This window comes from Sardina pilchardus, chromosome 12, assembly GCF_963854185.1.
Source record: "Sardina pilchardus chromosome 12, fSarPil1.1, whole genome shotgun sequence".
NCBI lineage: Eukaryota > Metazoa > Chordata > Actinopteri > Clupeiformes > Clupeidae > Sardina > Sardina pilchardus.
In genome coordinates, this window is record NC_085005.1 from 16396288 (window position 1) to 16413898 (window position 17611).

Consider the following 17611-nt stretch of genomic DNA (forward strand, 5'->3'; position numbering starts at 1 on the left):
TCTCTCTCTCTCTCTCTCTCTCTCCCTCTCCCTCTCCCTCCCCCTCTCTCTCCCTCTCTCCCTCTCCCCCTCCCTCTCTCTCTCCCCCTCCCTCTCTCTCCCTCCCTCAGTCTGAGGGTCTGTACTCGGGCCACTCCAGCAGCAACACCCTGTCCAGCACGACGTCCAGCGGCGGCCTGAGCGACGACAAGTGGTACGACATGGGCAGCAGCACGGGCGGAGGCAGCGGCGGAGGCGGCGGCGGTGGTGGTGGGGGGGTTCTGGCGGCGGGCGCCGACCTCGGCGACCCCGAGCCCAACGGCCTGGGCGGCGGCAGCTACCTGCAGGGGGCGTCGGCCGACAGCGGCATCGACGCCTCGTCCTACGGCGGCGGAGGCGGACTTCCGTCCCACCATGCCAGCTCGTCCTCGCTGCTGCTGCCCGTGAGCGGACCGAGCACACGGGAGCGCGACCGCGACCGGGACCGTGAGCGCGCGGCGTCGCCCTGGCACGGTGGGTCGTCGGACGGCGGCGGTCGGCGCATGCTGGAGCGTTCGCCCCCCGCGGCGGAGTCGCCAGCGCCCCCTGGTGGGCCCCCCGAGGGCCCGGCCCGCAGCCCCCCCACACACCTGCTGGTGCGCGACAACAGCTCCTACAGCCTCAGCGACGCCGCCTCACTCTCAAGGTACACACACTCCCACACACACACACGTACGCGCGCATATACACGCATGCACATGCACACACGTACGCATACTCAAACATAGATATACACACACACACATGCATACACATGCATAGACGTACATGTACGTACTGTATACAGACACATAAACAAGTGCAGTGCATGAAGATGTACACATACAGACACACACACATACACATGCATCAACAGATAGTTTGCAGAGACTATCAAGTACAGGTAGACTTTTTAAACTCACACATGTACATATAATAAACACACCCTCCAGAACATACACACTCACACACACACACATGTGCAGACACACTTTCCCAGTCTCTACACATTCTCAACTCTCTGTGCACACACACACACCTCAACTCTCTGTGCACACACACACTCGCGCATGCACACACATGCACACACACACACACACACACACACACACACGCACTCACCCAACCTCTGTCAACCATAATGCATAGTAGCCTCCTCTCAGTTCCACACACTCACACTTACTTACAATAACATTTTCTCTCTCTACTGCTGACTGACACACTCGTGAGCGCTCCCATTCACATGCACCCTCAAACCCCCACACACCACTGCTACTCAATCACTCACTCACGTCAGACACACACACACACACACACACACACACACACACACACACACACACACACACACACACACACGCACAGACGCACACACACAGACACAGAGTCCTATTCCTCAGCTACGGTCCAGGAATAACAGGCTGTTAGTCAGCCCCGCGGTTCAGCTCAGTGCCGTGGGGCTGCTGCTGACCAGACAGTGACCGAGGGGCTGTGCTGTCTGCTGGCACCCCCACGTTTGGGTCGCCTTTCTGGGAAAACCGCAACCTCAGACACGGCTCCTTCGGAAAACGTCTGCGGGAAAGCAATGGAGGTTTCTCATAGACACACACACACACACACACACACCACCATCGTCGTCTCACCCGCCCATCACCCCTGCTTGTGTGTGTGTGTGTGTGTGAGAGAGAGACGATTGATTCAGCAGACATCAGAACCTCTTTCTTTCTTTCCCTCTCTTCATCTATCTCTCTCTTTCCACCTCTGTGTCCTTTACTGTCGAATCTCTCTCTCTCTCTCCCTCTCTCTGACTGTGTGTGGAGGAAAAAAGTGCTTTGGAAAAAGTGCTTTGGAGACGAGCCCCTTTTTTATTGTCATTCTTGGAGAAAGCCACCTCTCTCTCACGCTCTGTCTCTCTCTCTGTCTCTCTGTCTCTCTCTCTCTCTCTCTCTCTCTCTCTCTCTCTCTCTCTCTCTCTCTCTCTCTCTCTCCCTCCCTCTCCAAACATGGAGGGAAAGCGTTTGGGTGTCCTCAGCAGTCTGTCCTCCCCCCTATTAGCGCGCTCATAATTCATGCTCTCCTCAGGAAGTGGGTGTTTATGGAGACGCAGGCTCGTCCATTTCTCTCCCATTCTGCTTCCTGTGTGAAAGAGACTATTTCACTTTTTTTTTTTTTTTTGCTTCTGCCAGAGAGTTCTGCAGTCGCTGCATGTTCTCGCTCTCTCTGTCTTTCCCCAGAGCTGCAGACCGACTGAAATGCACTCTTGAAGCCATCACACCTCCCACCACCGCATGATGACTAGGTGGCTGGTCTGAGGGACCTACGGTACAGACAGGGGGGGGGATAGATCAGGCTTGCGCTGCACAACTCCACGTCTCAGGGTTTCTCACGGAGCAGACGCGTCGGAATTGTCAACGCCTTCCTTAGCTTGTGCTCTCTCTCTCTCTATCTCTCTCCCTCTCTCTCTCTCTCTCTATCCATCTCTATCTCTCTCTATCCATCTCACTCTCTCTCCCTTTCTCTTTATCTCTCCCTTTGTCCCTCTCCGTTTCTCTCTCTCTCTCTCTTTCTGCCTCACTCTCTCTCCATCTTTCTCTCTCTCCCTTTCTCTCTCCCTCTCTCTCTCTCTTTCCCTTTCCCCCTCAGCGATCTGTTCTTTCCAGACAGAGGAGATGTTCTCTGCCCGCTGTCTGTCTAAAGGGAGATGGCTGGCTGGCTGGCTGGCCGGCTGGCTTAGTGGGCTCCCCAAAAACATGCCTCCCACCTCTTTTTAGTCGCCATGGGTGGAAAGTTTAAAAAAGTTTTCAGAAGTGTGTGTAGCTGGAGCCGGTTGTGTAACCTCCGCAGGATTTCTGACGGGAGATCCAACAGACATTCCACGGATGCTCTGGCCTATTGTGGTCATCAGACTGGCATTCCTGGCAAAAACGCTCGACTCTTTAAAAAAGTTCAAAAAAGGAAAGGTGCAGAGCTGAGCAGACCGTCCTCAGTTGCCACCTTCCACTCTGCTGACTGTGTGGACCTCAAACGTGCACTCTTGCTTTTTGATGGTGTGTGTGTGTGTGTGTGTGTGTGTGTGTGTGTGTGTGTGTGTCTGTTGATATATCTGTTTATATATCTGTAGCTTACCACATCCCCACTATTGACCTTCCACCATGACAGTTTCTTTTTCTCTCCCACGTTCAGTATTAACTCTCACGTATTTGTCTTCTTGATCCCCTTCTTCCCTTTGTGTGTTTGTGTGTGTGTGTTTGTGTGTCTTGTTGGGCTTGCTCATTACCAATTTACACATTTAAAAAGCATCTCTAGACTTTTCTCCTGTTGACTGTGCATGTCACATACACTATACATCTGGACACCCTTTCAACTGTGTGTGTGTGCGTGTGTGTGTGTGTGTGTCTGTTTGTCTGTGTGTCTACAGTATATGTGGTGTGTGAGAGAGCGCAGATTTACACAGAAATCTCTCACCAACCTACCACCCCCCACCCTCCCCGAGACTCACACAATTACACACACACACACACACACACCCACACACACACACCCTAAACGGCCTGTACTTCACCCACACACACCCTACATGGCCCGTACTTCACCCACACACACCCTACACAGTGTGTATGTCACCCACACATCACACTCTCCATCCTGAATTGCCTCATCCTCTGTGTCTGCGAGGCACTCCCACACGCCTCCTCTTTATATGGTCCTTTGTGAGAGTGACACTGACATCTCTCCACGTGTGTGTGTTTGTGTGTGTGTGTGAGTGAAGCTCACAACCCTTTCACAACCCTTTCACGTCTGTTCACGTCTGTGTACGTCTGTGTGTGTACAGTTTATATGTGTATGTACAGTGTATATGCGTGTCTGAGACTCACACCCCTCTTCTTTCCGTGTGTGTGTGTGTGTGTCCGTGCGTTTGTGATTGACTCAAGCTCGCACCCCTTTCACGTCTGTGTCTATATGTGTGTGTGAGACTCACACCCCTTTTCTTTCCGTGTGTGTGTTTGCGTGCGCACGTGTGTGTGTGTGTGTCTGTCGCCCTGCAGCGCCGTGAGCTCGCGCCACTCGGGCAGCCCCGGCCTGCTGGGCTCGCCGCAGGAGCCCTCCTCGGCCGCCACCTCCCCCTGCTCCTCCCAGGCCTCCGTCTCCCCCGGCCCTCCCAAGTCCTTCTACCCGCGCCAGGGGGCCACCAGCAAGTACCTGATTGGCTGGCGCAAGCCCGGCAGCACCATCAACTCCGTGGACTTTGGGGACACGCGCAAGTAAGCGGCGAGACGGGGGTGTGGGGTTTAAGGAGGGGTGTGTGGGGTCCCCCCCTCCTCTCCTGGGGTGCAGGGCAGGGGATAATCGGGGGGGGGGGGGGCAAGGGGTTGCTTGGCCCACTGGAGTTATCAGAGTTGGAGTTTAACTGGTCTGGGGGGATCAGGGTCAGGGTCAGGGTCAGGTAAAGCTCGTCCTCGTGGCTCATAGCCTGCTGTTCCAGATGGTCCCTCGGAAAAAAGATTTTGGACAACATACATGGTGGGTTTGGCACCTTCCCCAAAACATACTGTATCCAAACCCCTTAATATACAGATCAGCATCGGTCTCAGACAAGAGTAAGACACTGAAAAAAACCTATGAAATATCATAGTTGTGTTGCATTCTGGGTCTTTCCCAGTACATTGGTATGAAGAAAAGTAGTGTTACTATTTTCTGTTGTTACTATTGCATCCCTGTAAGGTCATATTCCACCTCATTGGCCTAAAGCCCCCATATAAAAATCAAGCTGTACAACAGTATCGGTTTTGATTTACTATTAGGTTCATTCAGAAATAGGAATACGGCTATATATTTACCTCCATGTTCTGAAAGGATTGCAATGCAACTCGGCTACCTTTGTGTTTGATCGCCACCTTGTGGTTGATCAGGAGTACAGCACCCTGGGGTAGAAGCAGAAGAGGTGTAGATCTGAACTGAAACTGATGGCTCACAGAATGATGGATATCCTACAAGGCAACCGGGCATGTTTTATAGCCAGTACTTGTACAGGACAGGAGTACATCACCCTGAAGGTCACATATCCCTCCTGCAGACCAAATTATCAAAGAGTGATTTGCATTGTAAAAATCTGCAATGACCAGTTATTTTCATAATCGATTAATCTGATTCTTTTTTTTCTAACAATCACCTAGTTGTTTGTTCTATAAAATGAAGCTGAAAATAAGATAATTTTGAAGAGTTGTATCCCTTAAACATAACTCAATCCAATTAATCCATCACCAAAGTTGGCGATTAATTGAATAATTGACCACTAAATCGACTAATCGTTTCAACCCTTTCTGCGACATAAGGAATGCAGTCTGCCATAGAAATGTAGCCTCTTCTAGTCTGAGGTCTTGTCCATGCAGCTTGATTATGTGGGAGACAGAGATGGCAAAAAGAGCTGCCCCAGCTTTCTTCTCCGTTCCTCTTTTCTCTAAATGGAGCGGGTGATTAGAGTAGAAAACAGTCGTGTATGCATGCATAGCCTTGTAAACGAACATGAAAGATTCTCAGACTGGCATTTCACAGTAGTTAGCGCTGTGGTCTTTTCTAGCCCAGAGTTTTTGTAATGTGGCGAACTCTGCCCTCAAATTTGAAAATGGGCTAGCTATGCCGAATAAACAAACATCTCAACTGGCTTGCTTTTGTTTTGACATACTAACAAACCCGAGCTTGTGTAAACAATGTCTGTGTCCTATTCTCCTCCCTCTCCCCTGTATTCTGCTTGCTCAGAGAAAGCACATTTTCAAAGCGTGCGTGTGTGTTTGTGTCTGTGTGTGTGTGCCTGCCTTGCCCTGAGGGACATATTCTGGACCACTGCTGTTGTTAATTTGGTTGTTTATAGAGGACTGTCTTGTCAGTATGTTCCCTGGAAGCACATTTTTTTCAAGTGTACCCAGTTGATTTAAACTGGTGTTCTGTAGATGTCCAGTCAGGTTCATTTGGACTGTAACACAACTTTTGTAATTTTGCCCGTTTGTACACCACCACAATGGATCAATCAATCAATGGATGTAGCAATCAAGGTGGTGTAAAAAGAAGAAAAATGACTGTCATTGTCATGACTGCGATTGTAGCACTTTTGGCTCGTGTGTGTGTGTGTGTGTGTGTGTGTGTGTGTGTGTGTGTGTGTGTGTGTGTGTGTGTGTGTGTGTGTGTGTGTGTGTGTGTGTGTGTGTGTGTGTGTGTGTGTGTGTGTGTGTGTGTGTGTGTGTGTGTGTGTGTGTGTGTGTGTGTGTGTGTGTGTGTGTGTGTGTGTGTGTGTGTTTTTCCAGGAATGTGTTGTCAGATTGTCAGATGACCTTGAAATTGTCTGACAAGCTGTAGGGGGATAAAGGCTGATGTTTGTGTTTGTTTGTTTGTCTGTTTGTGTGTTTGTTTGTTTGTGGTGTGTCAGGAGGTCTCCAGGAGAGGGTCCAGAGGGGGCCCAGACCCCGCCGCGCCCCACCCTGCGGGACCTGCACTCCCCCCAGCCGCTGGGCAAGTCGGCCCTGGAGGAGGAGATGAAGAAGGTCATGAACCTGGACCCGCCACCACGCTCCCATTCCCACTCCCACTCCCACTCTCACTCCCACTCCCACTCGCGCTCACGCCGGGAGGACAAGGTACAGGCCAGGGCAGCCACTGCTGTCTGTGTGTGTGAGTGTGTGTGTGTGTGTGTATGTGTGCGTACTGCATGTGTGCGCCTATGCATGTGGTTTGTTTGTTTGTTTGTTTGTTTGTTTGTTTGGTTATTTGTGTGTGTGTTTGTTTGTGTGCATATTTGTGTGAATGTGTGCGTCTATGCATGTGATTTGATCTTTGTGTGTGTGTGTGTGTTGGTGGAGAATTCACGCAGAAAAGACACAAAGAGGAAGAAAATTAAGTTAGTTTAAATAACAGTAGCGTACACAAGTCTCCTTCACAGAAAAGGCCCGTTGGAGGCCAGTTGCCCTGCTGTCCCCCAGCCTAATTGGATAAAGCGGTCGTGTGATTACATGCTGACTGAGCCGTGGCTGTCATGATGAGTAATTGATTTACACAAGGATTGGCTTCATTACTGACCACAGCGGCGGACATTTAGCCTCAACTCACACATGCTTTCATTCGCTGATTGGCGTGTTAATATCTGTGTCCCTCTCTCCATTTCCTTCTCTTCATCCCACGCTCCTCTGTCTTTCTCTCTCTTTTTCTCTTTCCTTTCTTTCTGTCTGCCTGTCGGTCTCTCTTGGTCGGCCTTCTATATCTCTTTCTATCTGTTTAATTCTGTTCATTGTCCTTCTGCTCCTGCCTTCCTCTCTTCCTCTCTGCTTTTCCCTCTCTCTCTGTTTGCCTCGCCTGTCTCTCTTTCTCACCCTATTCATTCCATTTCTCCCCACTTCCTTTTCTCTCTGTCTTTCTTTATTTATTTATTTATTTCTCATGCTCTTTCTTTTTCTCCACCCTTCATCTCTCTCCTCAACTCCATCTGTCTCTCTCTCTCTCTCTCTCTGTCTCTCTCTCCCTCCCCCTCTCTCTCTGTCTCTCTCTCTCTGTCTCTGTGTGTCTCTCTCTCTCTTTCTCTCCCTCTCTCTCTCTCTCTCTCTCTCTCTCTCTCTCTCTCTCTCTCTCTCTCCTCAGTCCCCACCCCGTGGCTCCCCCTCCTCTGGGCCGCCCCCTAACCGCCGCTCGCTGCACCGGACGCTGTCGGACGAGAGCATCTACCGGGGTCAGCGGCTGCCCTCCCTGGGCGAGGCGGGCATCCTGGAGCAGAGCTCGGCCGTGGACGTCCTCTTCACGTGCTCCACCATCCCGCGCTCGCCCACCACGCGCGGCGTGCCCCTCAGGCGGCCCTCCTACAAGATGGGCATCAAGCTGCACGGTACGGTCAAGCACACAGGCAGGACCAACAACAACAACAATATCAACAATAACAATAATAGAGGACCACAAAGCAGCTGGCCCTGAAGTCAGTGTGTTAGATGTTAATAGAATTGTGTATCATTTATTACAGTATTGAATTGTAACGTTGTTTTTGTCCCTTCAACAGTGCAACACTTCCCCTCGACATAGCCACACAGTACAACAGCACAATGGCAATAAAGGCATTCAATTCAATACACACACACAGACACACACAGTTATTATTTTAATCAAGGCAGCAGTTTTCAGATTGCATCATGTGCTTGCATAATTGCAAACGGTTTCTCAAATGTTTTCTCAGTTAGCCTTTTAAAATGATATCAGATTAACTGAATGTGTCTTTGCTTAACATTGGACGAATGGTTGCTGATAATGGGCATTGTACTTGTTAAGTAGTTAAGAACCCTTTTGCAATTATGTAAGCACATAATGTAATCTGAAAACAGCTGCCCTGATTAAAATAAACAAAGCAACTGATCTCTGTTGGTATTCTGTCTGCAATGGAGAGGAATGGAAATGTCCTAGTGACCCTAAACTTAGTGTATATAGGTAGAAAGAGAGTGTTTTTACTAAGCATGTTTGCAGCTGTTGGCGCACATTACTTTGCATTGACATAATACGCAAACAAATCTCTGCATTTTTTCCTGGTGCCTAAAGAAAAACAGAGGCTTCGAACAAAACCCGTCATCCTTTTCACTGTGGGGTCTCTGTGCTGCTAACGTCAGTAGTTCCCATGCCAGGCTGCTTCCTCTCTCCACGTTCCCAACTTCCCCAACTCTGTGTCACCGTATGGAAGCTCATCTCCAGCCCTAATTACTGTCTTCCGGAACCTTCTTCCAGAGCTACTAATGAGTCAGAGCTGTGGCTGCTGCTGCTGCTGCTGATATTAGATGCCCCCCCCTCCCCATCACCGAGGGTGCCTGTCTGCTTCCCCATGGGGAGGATTTGTGCTTGGGCATAAACTTAGCAGATGGGTTGTTATCTCGCCCCGTGAGTGATGCTATAAAAATCTCACGTCGCAAGTCGCCACCACCGCCACCATCTGCTAGGGGTGAGGACCTCCAGCGCGTTTCATACTATTCCCTTTGGATGGTGTCCTTCCTCGCACCCAGAATTCTGAATGTCACTTCAGTTCTGAAATTTGCTGGGGACAAGAATAGCATTTGGCAGTGAAGCACATGTCTAAAAAAAAGGGTTCTGCGTAAATTATGTAGATTAAGCAAAGAGGTATGATGACATCAAGCTAAATCTGGATGGCTTCGTTGGCCTAAATTCTACTAATTCTTTTATGTCTGATTTAAATAATTAGATGAGATATGAAGACAAAGTAAGTTCTATCAGGTGATTGATATTTGGCAGATGCTTGTATCCATAGCGACAGATACTTGTTTGACTGAAACAACACTGACTGTCAGGTTGCAACATTACCGCCACTCCGCTAGGCCCACAATTAAAAGAGCATTGATGGGAAAAATAGCAAGATTAGAAAAACACCATTACTGTCATTTCCAAACTATTTGCTGCGGCTTATACATTGATTTTGCTAAATTTCTTCAGCTATGAGGTTAATACACGGAGGCAGTTAATATCCCATTAATATGGTTTTGTTTCTTTTAACTTCTATAAAACACTGCCCTGCGGTTTATACACAATGCGGCTAATGCACAGGAAATGACTGTATAGCAGACCGTTGTGTTTACCGTTGTGTCGTCTCGACCTCAGGTGACCTCTCGGCGTCGGACACCTCCCTGGCGGACCTGCACGAGCGCCAGCGGCAGCCGGAGCGCGAGATGAGCCTCATGCCGCTGCCCGACACCGACGAGAGCAGCCTGGACTGGAGCCACCTGGTGGACGCCGCCAACGTGTTCGAGGGAGAGACCGGTCGGCACCGGGGTGAGTGTTCTAGGGAGAGACCAGTTGGCACCGGTGTGAGCGGTGACCCCTAGTGCCCTGTGTACTCAGAGCACCCTGAGAATGCACTCCTATGTTATGAAATATATTATGTATATGTTTTATACAGTGTATATATATATATATATATACTGTATAAAATATATATTATAGAAAAGAAAGCGGGGTGATGCCTTTAATCAGTCAGCTTTGCTCCCTTAAAGTGACTTGGCATATACTGTACAGTACAGTAGGCCTAGATACCCCTTTTCTACAGAAAACATCACTACTGTAGAGAACATTGTCTAAACTGAATTTGCTGTTTAATTTACTGTATGTATTTATTGTTGTTATGTAGATAGTGTCCATGATCTTGTGGTGTAGTTATTACCTTGTAAACTCCCGATTGATATACAGTATTGAGTTAGAAAAACCTTACTAGCCTGCACTGTGTACATATTTACAGCAGAGGGCCTCAGTGTACTGCCAAAGTGTGTGCGTGTGTGTGTGTGTGTGTGTGTGCGTGCGCGCGTGTGTGTGTGTATGTGCGCGCGTGTGTGTATGTGCGTGCGTGTGCTCGCCTGCTGAGACTGTTAATGAGAGTTTCGAGTAAAATGGGAAATTCTAAATGGTGGGGGGGAAGAGAGAAAACGAGACAAAAAGTGCTCAGGGCCTGTCTGGTGGTGTCTAGTGGGTATTGTGCAACTCTCCGTATTTTATTTGTTGATCCAGCAGGGGAGGAATATTTGCAAACAGACAAATAAACAAATGTCTCTCTCAATAAGCGCCCCTCTTCCTCTCTCCTCCCTCTCTCCCTCCATCCCTCCATCTCTCTTCCTCTCCTCCCTCCATCCCCAGGCCAGAGAGGATTCGTGTTCAGCTCGACAGACCTGAGTCATCGCGGAGAGAGCGCCTCCCCCAGCCCCAAGCATGCAGTGCGCAAGCCTGCGCCCCTGGCCAGACCCTCCTCCAGGTGAACACACACACACACACACACACACACACATACTATACACATTAACTAGCACACACACGCACACACACACTGCACACTACTGCACACTAACTAACATACACACACACACACACACACACACACACTATACTACGCACACTAACTAACATACAGTACACACACACACACACACACACACACACACACACACTACACACACTAACTAACACACACACACACATACACTACGCACACTAACTAACACACAGCACACATACTGTACTCACTAACTAACACATACACACACTCTACACACTCTAACTAATACACACACACACATACACTACGCACACTAACTAACACACAGCACACATACTGTACTCACTAACTAACACACACACACACACTCTACACACTCTAACTAATACACACACACACATACACTACGCACACTAACTAACACACAGCACACATACTGTACTCACTAACTAACACACACACACACACTCTACACACTCTAACTAATACACACACACACACACACACACACACACACACACAGACATACACACCAGAGTTCCACCTGCTAGGTAGTGGTACAGTACATAGCAGCATTAGAGATGCATCCGCTGAAAAGTTCTGAGCTTATACTGATATTGATGCTTAACATCACAATTTGTCCTATGACCGATTGTGAGCCTCACACAGAGATTAGCGCAGAAGGGCAACGAGTGACCGCTCTGAGATTTACTGTATATTGACGAATAAGTCCATGGCTGTTGTACATGTACCTGTGCAATCACTCAGGTGACACAACAAATGCATTCATTGAGTTTTGAATCATGGCTACAAATCAGTTTGAGTGTAACTTTTGTAGTTATTTGCCACAACGTAAACTTTTGTGAACAAGAATAACCCCAAAAATCACCCCGAAATTCGCTTTTGCTATGTCAGCATTCTTAAAACTTTTAAGCTATCCTGTCTACATTATTTATTAATGGTGCTTGAGCATTTGATTAACCTAAGTTGCCTAATTAATGCTGACTTTAGGCTTTACAAGTTTAAAAGGCTCAACAATACCATTTCATAATTGGACTTTGGCTTAACTAGGCTATACTTCTCTCTCTCTCTCTCTCTATCTCTCTCTCTCTCTCTCTCTCTATCTATCTATCTATCTTATTTATTTATCTCTCTATCTGTCTGTCTGCCTATCTATCTATCTATCTATCTATCTATCTATCTATCTTTCTCTCTCTCTCTCCTTCCCTCCAGTGATGGGCACATGAGTATGGCTGGCAAGGTGACTCAGCTGGAGGCGGTGGTGAAACTGCTGAAGGACGACTTGAAGAAGGTGAGCGAACACGTTGCACCCGGGGTCCTCCACCGGCGGCTCCGTCATCTGCCACGTCCCCTCTCTCACACCCACTCATTTACATGCAGCGACGGTGCTGATGCTGTCCTGCACCATGGTGACGGTCATGCCGTATTCTAGAATGTTCTAGAATTAACAAATGTGCACATCATACAAAATCAGCTGTGGATCGATCCTTTGTCTTTATTTTAGTGTGCTTGAGTGTTATCCACTAGGTGATTTAAAGGTTTGTTTATGTTTGTTGGTGTGTGGTGGTGTTGTGATGGTGATGTTTGTAGTTATGTAAGTCATTGGAAGGCTCTGATGGAGATGCTGAAGGATGACTTGAAGAGCAGTGAAAGACCTCTCGTCAGAGATAAAATAATGCTTTTGAAATAACAAATGCTGTCACTTTGTTGCATCACTGATTTCCTCACATTGATGCGTGTGTGTGTGTGTGTGTGTGTGTGTGTGTGTGTGTGTGTGTGTGTGTGTGTGTGTGTGTGTGTGTGTGTGTGTGTGTGTGTGTGTGTGTGTGTGTGTGTGTGTGTGTGTGTGTGTGTGTGTGTGTGTGTGTGTGTGTGTGTGTGTGTGTGTGTGTGTGTGTGTGTGTGTGTGTGTGTGTAGGAGAAGGAGGAGAAGGTCAAGCTGCAGGCGCAGATCCAGAGACTGTGGGAGGACAACCAGCGGCTGCAGGAGGAGTCCCAGAGCTCGGCCGCCAAGCTCAAGAAGTTCACAGAGTGGGTCTTCAACACCATCGACATGAACTGAGCCCGCCGGCCGCACACACCAGCACAGGCCACCAGGGGGAGGGACAGGAGGCCCACACTTAACGCGGGGGGGGGGGGGGGGCGGGTGTATTGACTATGAAGGCGTGTACAGTTTCCGGGGATACTTGTGTCCGAAATTGGGACCAACTGAAGCAAGTGACCACACCAAGATCAGCACATCCTGATTTTCCCCTGTTTTCCCACCCTTTTGGATCAAGCTCTTTTAATGTCTGATACTGGAAGCCTCATACACACACACACACACACACACACACACACACACACACATACATATGAACATACACCACCATCGCCATCAGATCACTGTTCTCTTGTCCACGTCGTCCAGATGGACCAATTAAAACATCCCTCTGCTTTCCCTGCAGCACTGAAGTCCACTGACTCCAAGCGCCACCTGAAAGGGCGGTTGCTAGGACCCCACAGACTTATGTCTCTCACGGCCTTCCCTAACCAGCTCCTCCATGGCTCCTCCTGCAGCCACACACCCCCAGAGCTGGATGTCCAGACCTTTACCTCCCCCTGTGGGGGTGGGGTGGGGTAGGAAGCTCCTGTTACCCCCCTCAGCCCCTGTTACCCCCCCTCAGCCCCTTCCTCTGTGCCCACCGCCCTCAACTCTGGGGTCGGCTTAGGGAAGAATCGCACGAGTCAGGTACCTCCTGCGCCCCTCCTTTACTGCTGTGCTGCTCAAACCAGGGGGGCGGGAGAAACCACAGACGCGTGGATGATTGGTTGGCCCACCTGTCGTCTCACACGCTCATCACCTCCACAGGGATTGCCTTCTTTTTGTGTATGGCTCTTACATTCCGACATTGTCTGTGTGTGTGTGTGTGTGTGTGTGTGTGTGTGTGTGTGTGTGTGTGTGTGTGTGTGTGTGTGTGTGTGTGTGTGTGTGTGTGTGTGTGTGTTTGTGTCTGTGTGTGTTTGTGCATGAGAGAGAGCACATTCTTATGTGTGTGTGTGTGTGTGTGTGTGTATATGTCTGTGTTTGTGCATGAGAGAGAGACAGTGGGTGTGTTTGTGTTAGGTTGTGAGAGAGAGTATATTTGTGTGTGTGTGTGTGTGTGTGTGTGTGTGTGTGTGTCTGTCACTAAAGGCATTTGGAGCTGCCTTAGCCATCTTGTGAGATTTCTTGCTGATATTCCTGACGCAGGGCTGCTACTGCTACCAGTGGATAGAGTGGTCGATGATGTCCTTACATGCCATACATGATGCCATACATGTCCCACCAGACCGCAGGACGAACACTAAAAAAAGTCCTGCAGCGATGAAGACAAATGACGAGAAGGGCAACCTCATTTTGTTTTAATTTGTACTGAGAAAAGGAAGAAATACACCGGAGTAAATGATCTCCGGTGAAATGCCTGCTTTGGCCTCAGGGGGGCACCATGGAGCGTGCACACACACACACACACACACACACACACATACACATACACACGCACACACTCGCAGAAAAGAGGGAGAAAGACTGTATGAAATGTAAATGAAGAGCTTAGCATAGACAGCATCGCCATAGCAATAGCAGGGACTCTCTGGGATGCCAGCTTCAAATGAAGGAGATTTTTTAAAAAACTTTTATCGGGAGGATTATTGTGTGGGTAGGTACTCCCCCCAACCCCCTCCACCCCCCCCCCCCCCCCCCCCCCCCAGTCCAACTGCACCCCTCTTTCACCAGCTCCTCCCATCATCCCCCCACGCTTGGACCTCCCTCTGTATCAAAGCAATCGGACTTCTATCCATCTGTGGTACCAAGGGATGAAAGCCCAGAGATGCTGTAGCGCAGTACTCTCCAGCTCAGCCCCCGCAACCCCCTTTCATCTCAAGACGTGAATGTGGATTCTGAATGGACAGAGATTTCCAAGACTGTAATTTATTTGTTGTGTATTATAAAGTCAATAAATAAGTGGCTCCATGTGTCTGGTTCAGTAACGAAAACTGAAGTGGACATGTGTTTGTTTATATGATTAGAGCGGGGATAAGTTATATTCGTCTGATTTTAAATGGCTTTTAAAATATTAAAAAATATATATTGTTTTTTGTTTTTTTTTATTATTATTATTTTATTTTGAGTTTCCTTGGAGTTAAGCCCCGCCCAGGGGTTTCTTTCTATATCTTTTTTCATTTGCCTTGTGCTCGTGGTAGCCTTTTTGCCTGCTGTTGTGTTGCTGTAGTGCCATCTAGTGATGAAGAAAGTGAATTACTCCACTCTGCTGCAAACCCGAGTCTGCTCAGTCCCCCCCCCCCTCCCCCAACCGCGTCGTGAACCAGCAGTTTAGCCCCCACCCCCACAGCCCTGGAAGTGGTAGTAGTGAAACATTAAGGCCGCTCTTTAAGCACATATGCGTAAAACTCCACTCGACTTCCATAATCAGACTCATTCAAATGCCTCATGGGAGAAGTGTCTGTGTCGTTGGCGATAAGTGATGCCTGTGTCCTCCTCATCCTTATTCTGTCCGCGTTCGAACAGGGCTGCCTCGTGGAGAGAGCGGATTGAAGGCACTGCAGAGAGCGCTTGCATAAGGCACCTCTCTCTTAAACAGAAGCTCACCTGCTGTAACACGATGCTGCCAGCTGTCTCTCCGTGGTCTTAATTGAGCTGCGTGGAAGTGCCGCGCCAGAAGCACACACACATACACACACACATAAACACTTGCACACAAACATACATTCATACACATACACACCACACACTCGCTCTTTCACACACACACATACACACACACACACACACACTTGCTCTTTCACATACACCTTACGCATACAAACACGCACATACACGTTACACACACACCTCTTTTAAACAGGCGTGTCATGTGTTGTTGAAGGCCAGGCTGCAGTCATTGTGTGATTAGGTGCAGCCTTGTCCCCCTGCCGAGACCCTTGTTCCATAAACAGCCACTCCTGGCCATAGAGGGCTGGGTCACACAGGGCAGCGTGAGCAGATGATTGTGGAGTCACCAGCAGGTGGGATTCGGGTCCACTTCCATAGTGATGTGCTTAGCTTGTCCCAACCTCCCAATGCAGATCCCACCGCCCCAAATGGATCTGTGGTGAGCTTTTTTTTTCTTCTTCTTTTATGACTGTAACCTCACAACATAACAATGGGCGTTTTCAAGCTACCTTATTGGTTTTTTTTGTTTTGTTTTTTTCTAACGAAATTTGGCACTGTTTTTTTGTGCTGCCCTTCAACTTCATCCCCAAGCTGAATTTTTGCTATGGTGATGTATCCCAAGCTACCTGCAGCAGACAGAGTTGTGCTTTTGTCAGCATTTAGTGTTCTGCTTCTACTTTAATTGGACCTTTTCCAAGCTGTAAAAAGTTATTTGTTACAGTTGTCGAACTATTCCTCTGACTCCCGGTCCCCGAGGAACTGCACAGACTTCAGGCTTAGATGTACTGTACCACAGGAGCGTTAGTGACATTAGTTTGGTTCTGTTCTAGGAATCGTGAGATATGTTGGCCCCTTGCAAACTCCAATCAACAATGCCAGTGAGCAAGAAACTACCATTTATTTTCCCCATAAGTACTCCCAACTCAGATGCACAAAAAACCTTATTGGTATAATGGCACCCAACTTGTAACCGCTTTGCAGTACAGTTGTTGCTTATCAGGAAGTGAACTGGGGAGTATCAAGAGCTATGGTGTCACGAAGTGTTGCAGGAATGGTCCTCTCTATCCAACACTCTCCACAAGTGAGCAATGTCTAAGTTCTGTTTATGTTTTTTACGTTTTCATTCCTTTTAAAGACATGCACATTACAAATAAGAAGTGTTCTATATTTGAAATAGTACTGTTTACGTATTCTGTCAGTTAACATTGTAAAGTGTAGAATTTCAAAAAGACAATGTTTGCGGTGATTTGCAGTATTAAAGTTTCTTAAATAAACAAGATAATGACTTCAGGTGCTGTAATTTTCCTCGTTTTGTATATTTTATTTCTCAAGTGATTGCAGGATTGGAGTTTCTGTTTTTAGTTTTAGTTTTTTCCTTTGCTTGACGTCTGCCATAAGGTGTATCCCCTGCCGTTGCTTACTGGGCTAATAAATTAATACAATAAAAATTAATTTATATGCCAACAGGTGAACTGACCTAAGGGTGTCTTGTCTTTCTGCTGTGTGTGTGTGTGTGTGTGTGTGTGTGTGTGTGTGTCCACCCCATCATGGTAGTGACAACTGCTCAGATGGGGGTTTTTTTATTTTCTTATTATGCAACCCTTTTTTTATGAAGGTTTTTTTTCTGTTTTGAAGTGGCTATTTTCGCTACCGTAACTAGGCATAATGGCTGCACGCGGTGAGATCTGTGGAGTGTAGGGAAGAGCGTGCTGGGAATGCCAAGGGCTTTTCACACCCCCTACCCCACCCCCACGTTACCTGGTTTCACCTTGGTGAAGGCCTCAACGTCACAACACTCGGCACAACGCAGCAGGCTAGAATACACACACACAGGTGTGCACAAGAGAGATGTAGCAAGCATCAAATACATCAACTAGGCTACACTAAATAATACAAGTACTGTACCACTTACCACACTCTTAAAACAAATGTGTAGAAAACAACACAACTTGTGTTGTTTTTTACACATCTCTGTGTCCAGATAGGGACAACACAGTTTGTGCTGTTTTGATTTTTTTTATTTGCTACACAATGTGTGTCAAAATAACATAACTTGTGTTAAACACTAATGCAAGTTATGCTGTTTTCAGCGCATCTCTGTGTCCGGATAG

At 48.0% G+C, this 17611-nt stretch overlaps 1 protein-coding gene across 3 annotated transcripts in view; it reads left to right on the top strand.

The window, feature by feature from the left end:
* Positions 1–14513, top strand: part of LOC134098209 (signal-induced proliferation-associated 1-like protein 1) — a 43947-nt gene extending 29434 nt beyond the window's left edge. The window contains exons 13-21 of one of the 3 annotated variants that reach the window (XM_062551205.1): positions 111–664; positions 4044–4259; positions 6419–6626; positions 7621–7861; positions 9625–9795; positions 10651–10765; positions 12020–12098; positions 12726–12838; positions 13255–14513. In XM_062551205.1, the coding sequence (XP_062407189.1) occupies positions 111–664; positions 4044–4259; positions 6419–6626; positions 7621–7861; positions 9625–9795; positions 10651–10765; positions 12020–12098; positions 12726–12838; positions 13255–13270 (1713 nt within the window). In that variant the 3' untranslated portion in view covers positions 13271–14513. Of the gene's footprint in view, positions 1–110; positions 665–4043; positions 4260–6418; positions 6627–7620; positions 7862–9624; positions 9796–10650; positions 10766–12019; positions 12099–12725 lie in introns of all 3 variants that reach the window. The other 2 variants (XM_062551204.1, XM_062551206.1) reach the window with 2 other exon arrangements.
* The last annotated feature ends 3098 nt before the right edge of the window (positions 14514–17611 follow it).